The following is a 17,345-nucleotide window of genomic DNA, read 5'->3' as shown; positions in this document are numbered from 1 at the left end:
TGTTAGATTGGAATTTTCTTGTGCTAAACTTTGGCTGGCATAGACGAATGAGAGCTGGGCAGACTCAGGGCTGTACATCTTCAGCAAGACTTTGAAAAGTCAAAATTGTAAGCAGGTTTAGCTGCTATGTTATGTGTCAACATAAATTATTTAGCTCTTGCATGAGAAAAGAGTATGTTAAAAACAACTACATAGAGAATCTATTAGACAAGATGGTATTATCATTAATATAAAAGCTTTAAATAGCTCTAAATACAGGTGTGCCTTAATGCCAGGGTAATTTCAACTCAGAAACTGCTCTTTAAATAAAAAAAAAAAAATATAAAATCAACATTAAATTTTCCTGAGGTCCTTAGCAAAAACTTGCAAAACTCGACATTCCTGCTAAAAAATGCAACAGACTTCTCACCTAATGACTACAGAGTCCTTTAAGGCCAAACACTGAAAGAGTCAGGAGGGGAGAAGAGACAAGATAAGTAAGTGCCATGATAAGGATAACAATGCATTAATTTTTTCTTGCCATTTTCAAAGAGCAACTTAGAACAGTGTACTAAGAATGTGGTATTTCCCCTAAAACCCAAATCACCATTAGGCACTGACAAAACCCAGCAAGAAAGACAAATTTTATATAAGCAGGTGCTGGTCATGCCAGGTAACATCATCACACATAGAAGGCACAAGGTCAGCAGTGCCACAGCAGAGTGGAGCAGATGTTTGACACACACTGGAAACAAGGATCAGGTTATTCCTGCTTGGACAGAGGACCCCACTCCTCTCACCTGACCCCTGTGAAGTGCCACACAGAGCTGGAAGAACAGCTGCAGCCCCTTGTCTGCATGCCTGGAAGACTCTGTCCATCTCAAAGATAATACACTATTCAAACAAGGACTTCTTCTGGGATGTAATGCCACGGTTCTGGTACTGGAGCAGAGATTTTGCCAATTCAGTCAGGTTTAAACATGGAAAGACTTCCAAAACTGAAATTAATTCTCGAGTCCCTGTTGAGAAAAATAAAACAAGAGCATCAAAAAGGTGTCAGAGATACACATTAGGATTTAACTAACAAATGACTGGATAACAGAGGAAGTAAAAAAAAAAAAATCAAACTTGAAATTTCACCATATTTTGAATTTAAACTTTAAAAATTATGAAAATCTCTTGATCAGTTGTTTCATAGTTTTTTTCAATTAATCCTAAGAAGCTGAGTGATATCATGAGTTAAAAATGTCAGACCAAAGCTTTTTTGGGAAAAAATGGTCTTTTTTCCTACAGTGAGGTTTTGCTACTCTGAGTAATAAAAATACAAGGGAATTTTCTGGTATTGCTGCACTGGTATTCAAAAAGCTGAGACAGATTTCTCAAACTGTGGGGGAAAAACCTCTTTGCAAGCAGAAGCTCTGCACAGAAAACAGCCTCACATATCCATTTTTTTAGTGATAGTGCAACAGAAGGCCTAGAGTAGAAACCAGCAGCTTAATGACAGTGGTCCTTGCCTGTGATGTTGCAGTTTGGAAAAAAACCTTTTTTGACTTTGACTCCAGTTTGCAGAAACTGCACTTACAATGTCTGACACAATAAGGGATAAGTATATTTTAATCAACCTTTCCTGTGAGGTACAATGCAGAAAAGTAAGTGTCTGGGAAGAAGGTTTAAAGCATCAGATCATTACCTAACTTTTCCATTTGCCTTCTTCCAAAATGTGTTGCACCTCTCTTCCAGATTTCTGCACAAACTAAACTACCACCATGACATGTTTTTTCAGCCCTCTCATAACCAAGCAGGAGATTTTTAAAAGCAAACATTCCCCTTCCCAGGCCAGCACTGGAGTGTGGGCCAAGTCTCACAGTCTCACTCTGAATTTCATGGCATGTCCTCTCTGGGGCTGTGGAAGCCCCAGGTCCCAGAGCCACAGCACTCCCTGAGCAGTGCATGTTTCATTTAAATGAAAACCTGTGCACCAAGAGAGCCTCAAAGAAGGGTTGGAGGTGAAACCCATGAAGAAAGAAGGGAGCAGCAACGCAAAAAGCATAACGCAGAGGGGAACGGGACGGCACGTTTTTCTAGAATGTGCTGCTTTGAAGCGTGACTCCTTACTTGGCAGTGTGAGGTGGCAGCAGCACAGCAGCTCTGCTATCTTATCTGCCATCATATCAGTGACACCCCCTTCCCACCCAGCCCGGCTACAGCAGCCAAGTGACACCGTCCTGCTTCCTTCCTGGGAACTCAGCATCTTTTGCTGACAATCACCTTGACAGCTCGGACATTGCTTTTCTGCTTTTAGCTGCTTTTAATACTGTCTCTAACACACATCTGCCAAAGTGCTAAGGCAAAATGAGATCTCATGTGTTCAGCTCCTTTTGTTTTATGATTTCCTTAAAGCCTTTGGAGCCATTAAGAAGGGTTGTGAATCTCACTGACAGCAAGAGCGTGCTTTTAGCCTTCTGACTGCTGCCAGCTCAGGGCAGCCTGTCCTATCCCAGCCCCAGCCCCCAGGCAGACTTGCCACTGAACCCTGACACCCCAATTCTGTGCCAGCTGAGCCTCACTGAGCCACAGCCTCTCCCCTCACTGCCATCTTTACTTCCCAAGTGGGAAACAACAAGATGAAACTCCAAGTGCGCATCAAGCACTTGATTTCGCCCCATGGGATGGTCCCAGAAGACACAAACTCAGCAAGGGTCAGCAGAGGAGAAACTTGGGGCTCAGCTACCCATTATTTTTTTACTCCCACAATATACAGCAAGCAGATTGGCTTCAAGGAGAAAACATTTCCAGGACATGGGTGGGTGATGCTCCCCACAGCATTCATGCTGTAGTTCCCACCTGGTTCTGGGAGCCAGTACTGCTTCACGTTTGGCTTTTGTAGTGAAATGTTGGGATGTCCAGGTTCATTTAGCCCCATCAGAGAGACTTTAAATGTATGAACTCACTTGCTTAAACTGTTAGCAAGTAAATGCTTTGTTTCCAGAAGCACTGGCACCATCAGACCTGCTGACCCTGAAGGGGGCTGTGGGCACTGCCTGCCCCTAGATCTGACCCTGTGACCCAGAGCACCCAGGAGTTCCAGCCAGCCCAGATTAACAGATCTATTAACAGATCTTTACAGATCTATTTGAAGCACATCCTTCCCTTAGCAAACCAATTAAGTTTATATTGTTTACATACTGCTGCTGTAAAATAGCATCAGACATATAGGTATTTTTAGTGTTTTAATTGTTTCCTGCGTTTTTTTGCAGTTCAATCCCCCAGTTTGCACAAACCACTGCCAAGCCAGAGTGACTGCAGCTTGCACGTGAGCCCAAAATCTGGCCCCAGGCCCATGCCAGCTTTTCACCAGCTGGGGACAAACAAGGGAGCAGCTGTCACCCTTCAGCTCACAGGGCACCTGTGCAGGGCAGATGCAGCCTGGGCAGGAGGCTGCTACCTGAGGTTGAACAATGGAGACCTAAATCATGCTTTAATTGGCACAGAACCTCTCGTGGACTTGGGAAATGCTGCTTCATTCTCTCTACCTATCCAAACTCCCACTAACAGCACTACAGGGAAGAGCTGACAAGTGCCAGCCGGGACCCACCAGCCTCGAGTGTGTCAGCCACAAGCCACGCAGGGGCTTCGAGCCACTCGCCTCCATCCCTAATGGTCCGGAGAGACACATCCATCCCAGCCCTTGGGCAGCTCTGGAGCCATCTGAACGGAGCGTTTCTGACAGAGCCTCGCCTACACGAGACACCAAGCCAGCGAGCTGGGTGTGCGGCCTTGCGGCGGGGACACCTGGAGCGTCAAGGTGTCGGCAAGCCCCGACAAGCCCCGGCCTGGGCTACCCCGCAGCAGCGCGGCCCGGGGCCGGCTCGGGCGGGCCTGGACAAACTGAAGGCGTTAAAGGGAAGTGCCGCCGGCCATTCCAGGGGGCTGTTGGGATTACTTTCGCCTTCCCGTTTCCCCGCCTGCAGCGGGTGCCGAGCGGCGCCGCGCCGGGGCGGAAGTGTCGGGGCCGAGGCCGGCGCTGAGGAGGTAACGCCGCCCGGGGCCGCTGCGGGCAGGGGGCCGGGGGCGCGGGGCCGGGGCCGGGCGGTCCCAGCGGGACAGCTGGAGGGGCCGGGCTGGAGGGGCCGCGCTCCGGGCCCCGCGGTGCCGGGCTGCGGGCACCCCCGGGCACCGAGCGGACACCCGGGCAGCGGCCGCCGGCCCCGAGGGCGGCACAGCGAGGCGGGACGGGGCCGGCGGCTGCTCCAGCGCTTTTCCCTTAGGGACAGCCCCCTCCCAGCGAGGCTGTGACGGGAATTGAGCGGCAGCGGCCTGCCGCCTGCAGAAGGCAGCGAAAAGGCAGTAACCGTGATGGCAAACGCGGCTTACGGTGCGGGGCTGGTTTTTGGAAGCGCCGCAGCGGCTTGGCCGCGGAGCGGGGACTGGGATGGGGCAGGGCTCACTGGACGGGAGGATCCACCCGCTGGGTTAACACTGCGGAGGCACAAGGACAAAGGGCATAAACAAAGCAGAGGGGTACCCCTGGGTCACAAAACCACCGAATGGTTTGGGTTGGAAGGGACCTTTCCAAGGCCATCTAGTTCAGCTCCTCTGTGGTGACCGGGGACATCTGGAACTAGGTCAGGTCTCTTAGAGCCCAGTCCAAGCTGGCCTTGAATATTTTCAGAGATGGGGCAGCCACCGCCTCTCTGTGCCAGTGCCTTGCCACCCTCACTGTAAAAAATGTCTTCCTGATATCTAATCTAAATCTACCCTCTTTTAGTTGAAAACGATTACCCTTGTCCTGCCTGTGTAGAGTGTCCTGTTACAAGAGCTCTGAGCCCTAAGAAGAACCAGGGGACCAGGACCTTAAGGAGAACATCTCTGGTTGCATGGGGCTTCAGTCCATGGGAGCATGCCAGAGCCAGGACCGCTGGGTGGTCCCTGGAGCACTTCAGTCATTTCACATTGTGCCAGCTGGGCTAGTCAGAGGCACAGGGACTGAAACTCTGCTTCAGAGTACCTTTGATCTATAAAATGAATGAACTCCAGTGGAAAATGAAAGCAAAGCTTTTGAGTTTCTGTCTTTGGGATATGGTGTCCCACTGTGGTTGCTTTCCAGAGTAACAGTAAATCCCTCAAAGGTTACGCTTGCTTCAGCAACATCAGCACTGCTCTGAGAAGTGAAGAGTACTGTTGTGCTTGTGCTGTAGCACTCTCCTGGCATCAGGCCACTTCCCTTATGGTCTCTGAGCTTGCCTGTGTGATTCTGTAGGGTGCTGAAGATGGCAGGCAGCTCCCCTCCCTGGACTGGCAGTGCTTACCTCTTCCTTCAGTCGACCTGCAAGACCATCGCTCTGCCGTCCCTCTACGAGAGCTCCCAGAAGAAGCCCTGTGTGTTCAAGGCCCTGAAGCTGGCATTAGCAGGTACCCATCCCCTGGTATCTTGGTGTGCAGTGCCATGCCTTTCTTTAATATCACCCTCACAGGCAAGGAAAGCTCATGATCATTCTGTTTCGGAAAGGCAATAAAGTGGAGCAAGCTCAGCAGGGGTTCACCGAGATGGTTGGGGCTGGAGTACTTTTCCTGTGAGGAGAGGCTGAGGGAGTTGGACCTGTTGAGCCTGGGGAAGAGAAGGTTTCAGGGGACCTACCAACAGCCTGCTGGTAGCTGTGGGAGGGAGTGATGGAGCCACACTGTTCATAGTGGTGCATGGGGAATGAAAGGCAAGAGACACACACTGAAATGAGAGGTGGACACCAGATACAAGGACAAATGTTTTCCCCATTAAGACAATCAGGCCCAGAGTGACTGTGTACTCTCCATCCTCAAGGGCTTTCAAATGGGACTGGATAAAGCCCTGAGCGACTGGTTCTGACCTCAGAGCTGACCCTGCTTTGCATTGGAAGTTGGGCTAGTCACTGCCTGGGCTTCCTTCCAATTTGAACCATCCTATGAATTATCCAACTTTATGAATGTTTGTTTAAACCCATTTATGTAAGAGGAGAAAAGATTGTAATTGCTGTGAAAAAAGATTTAATTGCTGTCTTTATACCACCACAGAAACATGATTCCTGCTTTCAGAAGCTGGTTTTTAAATCAAGTGATAGCCAGTATAAATTAATTTGTATTCAAATTCTGATATAACTCAAATTCAAATTCTGATATAAAGACACATTTACATTAGCTTGAGGTGTATGTAATCCTATTTACATCAAAAAATTATTTGAGATGCAAATAGCTATAAAACTATAGTTCTGTATCCACCCTTGCACCAAGCACACTGCAGAGTAATAATAATAGTAATTTGAAGAGTTTATCACACTTAGCTAGAAAGACTCTCATGGTGTTCTTTACCTGTCACACAGCTGAGACTCTGTTGTTCAATTGGGCTTGTCTAACTCTTCTGCAGTTTCTTCTGGAAATCATGCCAAGTCAGTTTATCCAATACAGGCCTGCTCATTTTGCAGCTCATTCAAATACAGGAAACAGGAAGCAGGCAGCCTAACACAATTGTCCAGTTAGGCTTGATTTATGGCTGCTTTGTGGCACTGGAATGTGAATCTACTCACACATTCAAAGGACAGCTCACAAAACTGAAATCCTACCATGCTTATTCAGACATGAAAAGGACATGAAATCTTAAGCTTTGCAGAAATGCCTGCAAAGTCCCATCTTTTGAGGCAGCTTTACAGCTGTCTTGTACACTCTTCATAAAGGTTTCCATGTCTGGGCAGCTTTCCCTCCACAGCCCTCCTGCCCTATTATGAAAATTTTGTTTAATAAGCACTCATAAAAAGCAAAGCATGAAGGAAGTGATAAAAAATCATCCACAGTGAATTAAAATGTCTTTTCTAGGTGCCTAAACCCATGTGTCAGCTACACATGTGATTCAAACTAGACTAGATGCAAACAGGACTTAGTAAAAATGTAAAGTCACTGTTGGATACTATACTTAATTTTAAATGCAAGGTCACTTGCCCTGCTTAAGGTGGAACACACAAGTCTGCCTTGCCTTAAGATTGTGCTCCATGCCATGACATGGTTTAGAAATACCTGCTGTAGTGCCAGTGTGAGCTGGTGCCTCCACACAGCCCTCAGTGACAGCCCACGAGGTTCAGCCAGGTCTGGAAGCAGGACAGCAGCTTCACATAGGCCTCTGCTGCAAAAAAAGAGAAAAACACATACTTAGAACTCAGCAGCAGCATATAAAACCCTGTGAAGATAAGGATAATGAGCACAGCTAATAAAAATTAAATTCTGCTGGGAGAAGGAAGAATTAAGTCCTGGCATTTTCTGTTTCCACATCGCTCGTGCTCCTCTTGCACTAATGTTAGAGGGTACATCCCTGGCTTCTCCTTCTTTAGGTTTTACCATGAATTAATTTTCTGTGCAAAATAACAAGTCAAGGCCCAATCTCAAGCAGCTTAATCCCTGTGGCTGGATCTGTCATTTGCTGTTTGTGAGATGTGTTAACGGCTCAGAGAGACAAAAGTTACCTCTAGGCACAGGTGGAGAGGAAACACTGGGCTTCTTTCCAGTACCTCCATCACTGCATAAAACTCCAGCCATAAGGACTGAAGGCTGACTGAGCACTGAGGTGAACTGAGCCTTCATCTATAAAACTTTGCTGTGCTACCAGTTTATCATAACCATCTCTGCTCTGGAAATGGAACCTCAAATTTAAACTTGCCCTAATAAGCAGTGTTGATATAATTACCTGGGATGTAGTTCCATACATCTGCAGTTGGACACCATACTTCATGGAGGTCAGTGGCGGCAGGGCAGCATGAGCTTAATCCTTCCCTCTTGGTTTAACACTCTTCTCTACCCCAGAGGACTTTATCACAAAGAGAATTCAAAAGCTCCTCCATTGCAGGCTTGTTGTGGGTGAGTGTGGGTCTGGGTGGGCTGGCTCATGCCTGGATTGTGACTGTGCTTCCTTCTCCCTGCCAGACTCCACTGGCAGCGTGAATGGTGTGGACATGCTCAAAGTGCACTGCAGCCACCCCCACCTGATCGTGCAGCTCCGGTTCTGCAGGCGGGAGAACTGCCGCCGGTTCCTGCGCAGCTACCGCGAAGGAGCGCTCCAGAAGTCCCTCCAGAGTCACCTCCAGCTCTCCCTGGCCACAACCATGGTGCCTCTGGAAGTGGAGCTGAAGGCTGGCAGTGAGCACCTTGACAAGATGCTGAAGGATGAGGATCGTTGCCTGGAGTGCATCTACAGAGAAAAGGTGAGTGGGAGAGGGAGGGAGCTGGACAGCAATGAGGAGGGGTGGGCTTGCAGACGTGGGTGCAAATCTTGTTCTGATGCAGCATGTTGAGTTAACAAACTTCTCAGTCCTTCAGCTCTTAACTCTAATGTGGAGAAATAGCTCTGCCCTTCCTCAGGAAAGAGCTGTGCACATTTCTGGAAGGGCAATAGAGTTACCTAAAGCAGCCTGCAAAGATCCTGCTAACCCTCTGTGCCTTCTGTGTATAACAGCTGGTGTGGCTGTTAACCCCACTAGGAGTTCTAAACAGTGCAGCTCACACACAAGTGTGCCTCAGTACAGCTGTGAGGCAGGCAGAGAGGAGCAGCCCTGGCTGGAGCCATCACTGCTCTGCACCTCCCTCCCCTGTCTCGCACAACACCTCCTCCCAGAGTGTCAAAGGTAACTGCAGCTGGAAATGAGCAGTGGAAGCGAGTGCATACACTGCACATCACACCGAAAACTTGTGTCAGAGTGGGGACACACAGCATCTGCTGCCAGCAGGAGTAGGCTGCCCTTCTGAAGGCAAAGTCTCTCTCATCTGACATCTGGCTCATTGCACACTTTGGCACTGGCACTCTAATCGTGCTTGCAAGAACAGTGAGATCTTGTCATCTCACTACAAGGCACTTGACATGATTAAACTCACTAACTTGTTCCTCTCCTCTCTTTTTTTCCATCTGGAACTTTAGCTCTGGTTCCTCTAAATGGTCCTGAGAAACAGGCACTCACTATTCAATCAGGAATATTAGGCACAGGAGCATGTTTTTCCAGGTTGCTTTTCTGTAAGCACAGAGAATAAACTCAAACCTTTCATCTCCAAACCAAACAACATGTGATATCCCATACCCTGTGAACTGTGGCTTGCTGCTCCCTCCCTGTGCTGAACTAGCTGATTGGACAAAAGAAATGGACTTATTCTCAGTTCCCCAAAAGTGACTCAGTCTGACCCTGTCTGCAACAGGCAGAAAGATGGCACAGCCTTCAGCAGCTGAGAGCAGGGCTGGGTACCTGCTAAGTGAGCTAAACAGTGTTTACCTCTGATTGAGGCACAGCACTGCCAGGTTTGACTCTTCCCATGTGCTTTGCCTTCTTTACTCCTTTTCTCAGTACCTGCTTTTTGGAGGTCAGACTAATTTTCTCTTGGCTAATGAAAAAAACTGGCTGAGGACCCAGGAACAGCAAACCTTAGGGAGCAGAGGGGCAAAGGGAGAGAGAAGGTGGGTAACAGGAGCTGCCTCCTTGGGTGGCCATGAGCTGTTGGATCAGATCACCCTGTTCTGTGGGTCTCACCCTCACAGGGAGTTAGGAGAAGCCTTGCTGCCTGCAGTGCACTCTAATTCTTGCAGAGGGCTGCTGGAAATGAACATGTGCTAGTAGCAGTTTTGTGCAACTTGTAAGCACTCGCTGGTGCAGGTGAAAAACCCGGGGGGAGAGACTGACTATTTCATATCACATTACAGATTCAAAGCCACCTACAGCCATCCTATTACAGCCAGGACTCCACTAGACCACCTCATTTGGCTGGCTGACAGCTCATGCTATATCTCATTGCTTCTCTCTTGACATCAGCAACCACAGCTTTGGAGGCTGGTGGCCCTGGCAGTCACTGATGCTGTTTGTGTTACAGCCTGACCGCCTGCCGGATGAGGAGATCACGGAGCTGGAGGAATGCCTCAAGAGCCTGATGCTCCACCAGAGCACCAACAACAATGTGGCTGGAAAAGACTGCTCATCTCTCAAGTCCCCATCTCAGCCTTGTTCTCCTCAAGGCAGCTTCCTTCCCACACAGTTCACCTTCATCTTTCAGGGACAACAGTTTGGTGAGTAGGTAGAGCTGATCAACAGAGCCCTTGATCTGCCTCACAGCCCAGGAGGGAGAATTATGACTACATATGGGGGTCTGCCTCAGATAAACCAAAGATTTCCCAGCATCCCATAAGAAAGGAATTAAAATAGTCCTAAGATATTGTCGTGATGCTTCAGATCAGGCATCAACCTGTTTTCTTTTCCAGGGTGGCACAGAACCAGATGTTTCAGAGTCTGTGTCCCTCCCAGGTTCCTCACATTTTAAAATTAATCGTGAAAGGAAGAATAGAAAGTATTTTTCTCTTCTTCCATGTCACTTGGTTGAGGTGAGCTAATAATGTAGATTGGATCAGACTGGGGAAGGTACCATGGGTACCCTCAGCCCTGCTTTCAGACAGGACTGATTTGTCCAGGCTGCCTCAGTTCACCAGCTGGCTTTGGGGTCTGTCCCTACAGAGAGCTTTCAGAGAGTCTCAGCTTGCTTAAGCTGTGTATAGTCTCCAGTGCTAAACAGCTGAGAAGAGAGCTCCTGTCAGCATTTCAGTGTTTTGAGCATGTTTAGGTAGGGAACAGGGGACTTTGTCAAAAAGACCTTACCCAGTTGCCTTTGAAAGGCTAAAACAAAAGGATGTCCATAAAAAAAAAAAAAAACAAAAAAACAAAAAAACAAAACCAAAAAACAAAAGTGCTCTGGCAAATCACAGGATAGTTCTGAGGGAGAAAAAAGAAAATAGGCCTTGCCAAGCTTGCAGGGTAGGGACAAGCCCAGATGCTTTGTTGTTGTGGGAGGATTTCTGTAAGGGAACAGCTGGGAGGGAGCTCGGACTCTGCTCCACAGAATACTGACCAAACCTTGAACTGCCCAAGCTGCATCACATCAGCCATGAAACTTCTGTGTCTTATCTGGTCTCTGCCCCTTTCAGACAACAGAACAATCACACCAGACGACCACCAGAAGTTTGCCAAGTCCGTGTCCAAGAAGTGGAAGCAAGTGGGTCGCTCTCTGCAGAAGTCCTGCCGGGCCCTGCGTGACCCTGTCATTGACAACCTGGCGCTGGAGTACGACCGAGAGGGACTCTATGAACAGGCCTACCAGATGCTCCTCAGGTTCATCCAGTCCGAGGGCAAGAAGGCCACCATAGCACGGCTGATCGCAGCCCTGGAGGAAAACGGGCTCGTCAGCTTGGCTGAGGAGCTCCTGGGCCTCCATTCCAGTGAGGACTGCTCCTAGAGCCCAGGGGACAGTGCCATTGCTAAGGGCTTTCCTGCTTTAGCTACTGTATGAAACTGCTGCCAGTGTCTGGGAATGTAAAGTCCTGAATATCACCAGAGGTTTCCATCGAGGTGGAAATGCTCAGGGGAGAGGTGCTGTTTTTGCATGGACCTCTGACTTGCCTTATTTCATTGTGTTTCCAGAAATATAGCACTACCTTCCTGTGAACTGGTGAGAGGCTTTCACCCTGACTTCCTTCAGGACTGTGACAGGGAAGCAGCCAGACAGAGAGCCCTAGGGGAGAATGAGGGAGAGGAGAAAAGCAAGCAAGGCTTCTCATAGGATTTCTCTGGGAAGCAGAAAATGCTACTGCTTCTCAGGCTGTGTCCAGGGCCATCACCTGGAGAGCTGCAATATATTTTTACATTTAAAACATTTTTGTCCTCAGCCATGACATCAAGTAAAGAAAAAGGAGAAAGTAAGGAAGTGTCAATTTTACGTTATTTTTCTTCTTTGTTTGAAGAACATTCACGGCAAGAGTATCTGTTCTGCCCTGCTCTGTTATAGCTCCTTCCCACCTCTCACCACCTGAAGGCTTTTCTTCTACCTGGGACAGCCACAGTCTTCCACAGGGCAAAAGATTGCTGCTGTACAACAAATGGCAGACACTGGACAAACAATATGGACAAACTCAAATTCAGACAATGATTGCCAACATTTTCTCATCTGTGGCAGACAGTAATGTGTTGATTAGCTCTTGCCTGTCAGCCTGAGGGAGCCTGCAGCTATGGAAGGCAAAACACAGTGCTGGAAGGAAAAGTGTCCTCATCAGCAAGTTACCTGTGGAGCCTGGTTTGGAACTGCTGCTCTCAGGGCATTGCAGCATCAAAAGCCATCCTCAGACCACAGAGCTGAGCAATCACCACACCCAGCTGGCTGCTCCTGCCTTCCCTCACTTCCTGACCACCCTCAGCCTGCTGGGCCCCTGGAGGGGACAGCTCACCCTGCTGTGTCCCACAGGTGTCAGGACCTACAGAGAGCCTTTCCCTGGCACTGCTGTCACTGTGTGACAATCAAACATCAGCTGCCACTGTGCCTGGATTTACCTGCACTGATTTTTAGGGTAAAAATGGTTTAAGAGACAAATCTCCCAAACCCCAGGGCTGACTCCTGCTTTCAGTTCCTGTGGGAGAAGCTGAGTGTCTCCTGGTATGGCTGATGCAGACTGCAACACAGCAGCTGCATTTTTTTGTGACAAAGCACAGACCAATGAGTGTCTGGCATGACACAGGTCCTGTGAAGCACAACAGCAGCTCAATTACCTTTGACATATTCCCAGTGCTTTCCTGATAGGTTTTTACTAATACTTTTCCATCAATTCCATCCTTTTTCCCTTCCCATCTGTGGGAATAGCCAGTGGGCCATAGGAATGTTTTCAGCTGCAGAGGAGGACTCTGGCCACACACACAAAGTCTGTGTGCACATGAGAATATTGGGATGCTAGCAGTCATGGTAGGAGCAACTTTGAGGCCTTTTAAACCACAACTCACATCTTACTCCTTCCCTGGAGTCAAAGCTGTAAATCAGTAAGGAGGAACATAACATCAGATTCAGGTGTGGGCTCAGATCCAAGCTTCTGGAGCTGGAGATGTTCCCATACCTTCTGCTGGAACACCTGAGCATCAGTCACTGGAGACCTGGGTGGGCAGGACTTAGATGGCCTGCCTTGAGCCAGCTGGGGTCCACAAGCTTCAGATGGGCTGAGTTCACATCCTTAGTGTAAGCCAGGGAAACATGACTTGTTTTCTGCAGATTTTGAACCCCTGAGGTTACATACAGAACCAGGAAAGGAAGGGGGTTATAAACGGGGAGGTTTTCAGGGTGTGAGTGAATCTGCTTCCATCTTGCCCCTACCTTCCAAGGAAGCAGGACTTCATCTCTGCAGACTGTGGCTCCATCACCTTTTATTAAGCCATTTTATATCAGTGCCATCCCCTCCATGCCTGCTCACACATCCTACCCTCTCCCTTCCAGTAATACCAGTGCTCTTCCCAAAATGAAGCAATTACCTCTCTGACAGTTTTGCTTTTGGGACTGACACAGTGGTGCTGATCTTAGCTAATTTAGGCTGCTGTGGATCCATACCTCAAAAGTATTTAGCTTTTCTGCCAAATCCCAGCTGGGGAATTCTGTTTGGCAGAAACCCACCTGACAAATCATATTATAAAAAATTTAAAAAATCAGAAACTTGAAAATTACTTTAAGAGCAAGAGAGTTTGCTCTTGATTTTGCAGAAATTACATTTTTAAGAAAAGAAGGTCATATGCATAGCCTGCTGTCTCATTTGCAATTAATTTTTCTCAGACCAGCTCTATGTGCACAACTTGCACATATAGTTACAAGGCAGCCACTGAGTAGTGAGAATTACTAGTTTTTGTAGCATCTGTTAATGCTCAAAATGACAAAGTCTTATTATTCAGCATCTACTTCAAGTCCAGAAAACTTTTTTACTGCTGTTACTGTTTTACAGAGGACTAACCATGAATGCTTTCTTCTGAATGTAAATGTTTTCTTTCTGCCAGTAACTGGTATGTGTATTTCCTCTTACTCACATATTCCCTGTTAGAATTCCCTGTCAGAAGTGCCATTAAGTGCTGGAGCCCCTGGCAACCTTTCTGGAATGTCTTAAGCTCCAGCAACATTCACAGGTGCCTTCATTGCACAGACTTGAAGGAAAAGAGTTTTTCAGTGATATTCCATGGTGAAATTGTCTTGAGCACATGGCATGGTTTGGGCCATAGCAGTGGCTGTTTCATACCTCCTTTTCCATGAGCAATCATCATCATGGTGGGAGATAAGCCATGGACAGTACTGCTGCTGGAGAAATTTGCCTTATCCCAGTGACTGCTCTTCTCCATATACTGAGACACATCTGTGAAAAAGAAAAATTCAGGGGTGATGCTGGTGTTTCAGAATCAAACACAATACTAAAAGCAAATAAAGGTGCTAATCAGTTGTATATAAAATCTAAAACAGAAAAAAAAAACCATAGAACAAGCAGCAGAAATCAGGCCAAAATGTGCTTACAGGAAGAGATCCAAGAGGGCTTTATTTTCTGGTACAGATTGTTTTTGTAATTTTAACCATGTTTCAGATTTGAAGGAGTCTCCATTCAGTCTGCCAGAAGGGATAAAAGATCCATCGAAAGGAGAATTTGAATTATTTGTTTTGGCATAGCTGACCTGCAGTGTTCAAACAGATAATGACAAAGAGGAGAGTGAGGTTAAAATGCTCACCAGATATACTTTGACAAGAGCCATCTGATAGAAGCAAACCTGACAGGATACCCTGACACAAGATTGTCTGAAAGGAAAAGATCTGTTTATTTTGCCTTTCATTCAAAGGCAGCTTCAGCATTGAGGACCTGTCCTGCTGTCTGGGTCACTGTCTCCCCTCTTTTGTTCCCAAGGAACCACACCCTGGCAGCTGCCCACAGACTCTGAAACCAGGAGTGAGCATGGGCAGAATGAGGAGCCTCAAATTCACTTAAATTGCTGATTTAGTTAAACTAAAAATTCTGGTGAACCTCTGGTACTGTATCTGATATCCTTAAACCAAGGAGGTACAAGAAGAGGGATCAAGAGGGTTTCTGAGTCTGACCCACACAGTGTGTGCATGACACTGGTGCTTTACTCTGGACAGGGGTCTGGCCGTGTGGCTTTTGTATGGAGATGGACTCAAACAGTGAAGCAATTTAAGGCCTAGAGTCAAAAAAATATGTATTTTTTTCTTCTCTGGCTTGAATTTTAAACCCCCTGAAGGGAGCTGGCTGTACATCTCTAATAGAATCCTGGTTGAGATGTTTGGTTAATGTCTCTTAGTTTTCAGTGGAAAAATCCCTTGTTGACCATCTGGTTCCAAATTCCCATGATATTCAGTATCAGATCTGGATCAGCCATCTACAGCTGTGGACTGCAATGCCAGGCATACTTGGGTCTAGGACATTCAGCCTCCAAGGAATTGTATTTTACAGAAAAAGCTCTTTGGTATATATTTTTCCCCATTCTTTTTTATAAATAAATATATACTTTTGATGAAAACTGCCTCAGAGACTTTCACTGAACACATAACTGCAGTAGTAAGAGCAGGGATCACTGAAGTTCCGGCCACATTTGGTGCTCACCAGCTGCAGAGGAGCATCCAGCCTGAGGGTGGATGCCCAGCAGGGCTCTGCCCAAAGTCACACGTTTCTCCTGACTTGCTAAGGCTGGTGTCCCACCTGTGGGAACAGCTCTGATTACAAAACGAAGCCAAGCCTCTGTGTTTGTTCAGTTTCCAGTCACTGCTCTGATGAGCCTTTTTCAGCCAGCATGGCCAGAACAGGAGGTTTGTCCCAGCCCTGGCAGCTGGAGGAGCTCACTGTGTTTCTTTCAGTGCTGTTGGGATATCTGGGACTCCTCTGAGGCCACAGCACCTCTGTAATCTCAAGTGCCTCACTCCCAGGGAGCTCCCTCACAAGGCTGCCCCACAGGTGGGGAGCCAAGGAGCTGGGATATAAAATCTCCAGCAGCTTTGCACAGGAAGCCACTTCCTGACCTGACAGCTGAATCCAGGGAAACTCCTTTGGCCGTGAACTGGAGCAGAGATGTATTTTACCCCGAGTCTCTTAAGTCTCAAACAGTGTTTGAAAATCACAAGATCAGCCCTTCTTTGTCTACCACAAAGCTGAATTCCCAGCTGCATGGCTTGATGCCTGCAGGAGCACAGTGAGGGGAGCAGGGCCCTGCCCTACAGCAGCTGGAAGGACACACCACCCTGGGGTCACCAGGGCTGGCCTGCTGAGGAGGGTCAGTGAGATCACTGCCCCAGTCCTCTGTGACAGTGACCGAGCACAGGATGGACAAGGACGCCTTTGCTGGCAGCGAGAAGAATAAACCAGCCACGGGTCAGTGCCCAGGGAACAAGGTCCACGTGAGACAGCCACCAAGGAGAAGCACCCATGGAGAAACTCCTCCACCTGCAGGCTCCCTGCGTGAGTCCCCAAGGCACACAGCCACAAGGCACTGCACATCAATGGAAGCCTCTGTTTTCACTCTCACCCCAGGGAGGCAGCGTGGCAGGTCCCAAAACCTGGGTGAGGGATCACAGTGGAAATAAGTGCTGTGAGTCCCTGTGGCTCAGCGAGCAGTCCCCCTCCCTGCCCAGCCAGCCCTGCTGAGCAAAGGCAGACAGGAGCTGCTCTTTGCCTCTGTGACCATCAGCTCCTCCTTGCAGAGCAGGGATGGTCAGTGACCTGGGGCTGCTGCTGCACAAGGAAGGAACAGAGGTACCCTGGGCTGGCACAGGGAGAGCTGAAGCTGAGTAATGTTTATGGCTGTGGTTTCTGATCAGCTGGGCTGGTCAGCAGGACCCACTGTGGCTCAGGCAGCTGCCAGCCACGAGGAAAGGATCTTCCCAGCCTGCGGCACCTGAGTGCAGGGTCCGAGGGTGGCCCACCAAGAACACACTCTTCATGAGACAGTGTGTTCAGTAAAGCACAACATTCGAGCTGAAATAAAAAATGCATCAAATAAAGCACATATGCTTACTAAAAGGGATTTTTATATTATGTTTTAGAAACAGGTCTTTGTGAAAACAGCAGAGTAGATCAAAACCTGCTTTTATGACAAGTAAATGAAAAACTTTCCTTCCTAAAGTGACCATGGTCTGGGCACTCTCCATACACTTGGCCTCTGTTAGAGGAATAAGGGTCATTGTTTACAAAGCAGAGACAAAGAAACAGCCACAGGGATGGGAAGTGCTATGGCTGCACTCAGCTGGCAGATCAGTAGTGGTGGCACACAGATTAGATTTTGCTCCAAATAAAAACTGCTTTGAAGTATTTAAAAAAAAAATAATAAAAAAAAAATTAAAAAAGGCAAACACCTCCCCCCCAAAAAAACTAGGTTTGGGGGTATTTTTTTTCCAGGTTTTCAAAAGGACCCTTGAATCTGTCTTCAGCCTCTGTACTACTCGGCTCACACATCCTCCCAACATTTCCCTACTAGGAAAAAGAGAAACAACCCCCAAGTGGATTTAACTTCTCAGCCGAACCCAGCCTCTGTTCT

General features: G+C 47.8%; 1 protein-coding gene and 1 long non-coding RNA gene across 3 annotated transcripts; one reads left to right on the top strand and one right to left on the bottom strand.

The window, feature by feature from the left end:
* Positions 1 to 740: 740 nt before the first annotated feature.
* LOC121348866 lies at positions 741 to 7,909 on the bottom strand. Its single transcript, XR_005954427.1, has 3 exons — positions 7,685 to 7,909; positions 7,021 to 7,126; positions 741 to 998 (listed from the first exon to the last, which is right to left on the bottom strand). It is a non-coding gene; the product is annotated as an uncharacterized LOC121348866 (long non-coding RNA).
* Positions 3,969 to 15,291, top strand: TRADD (TNFRSF1A associated via death domain). 2 transcript variants are annotated; one of them, XM_041458830.1, is made up of 5 exons: positions 3,969 to 4,011; positions 5,240 to 5,391; positions 7,921 to 8,198; positions 9,847 to 10,039; positions 10,949 to 15,291. In XM_041458830.1, the coding sequence occupies exons 2-5, from the start codon at positions 5,250 to 5,252 to the stop codon at positions 11,254 to 11,256; spliced, it is 921 nt and encodes a 306-aa protein (XP_041314764.1). In that variant the 5' UTR covers positions 3,969 to 4,011; positions 5,240 to 5,249; the 3' UTR covers positions 11,257 to 15,291. The 2 variants fall into 2 exon arrangements, with proteins under 2 accessions (XP_041314764.1, XP_041314763.1); XM_041458829.1 differs by lacking the exon at positions 3,969 to 4,011 and adding an exon at positions 4,071 to 4,354.
* The last annotated feature ends 2,054 nt before the right edge of the window (positions 15,292 to 17,345 follow it).

Source organism: Pyrgilauda ruficollis, unplaced genomic scaffold (assembly GCF_017590135.1).
Source record: "Pyrgilauda ruficollis isolate IOZ18807 unplaced genomic scaffold, ASM1759013v1 scaffold13, whole genome shotgun sequence".
NCBI lineage: Eukaryota > Metazoa > Chordata > Aves > Passeriformes > Passeridae > Pyrgilauda > Pyrgilauda ruficollis.
The sequence above is the reverse complement of the archived record's forward strand: the minus strand, read 5'-3'. Positions and strand labels throughout refer to the sequence as shown.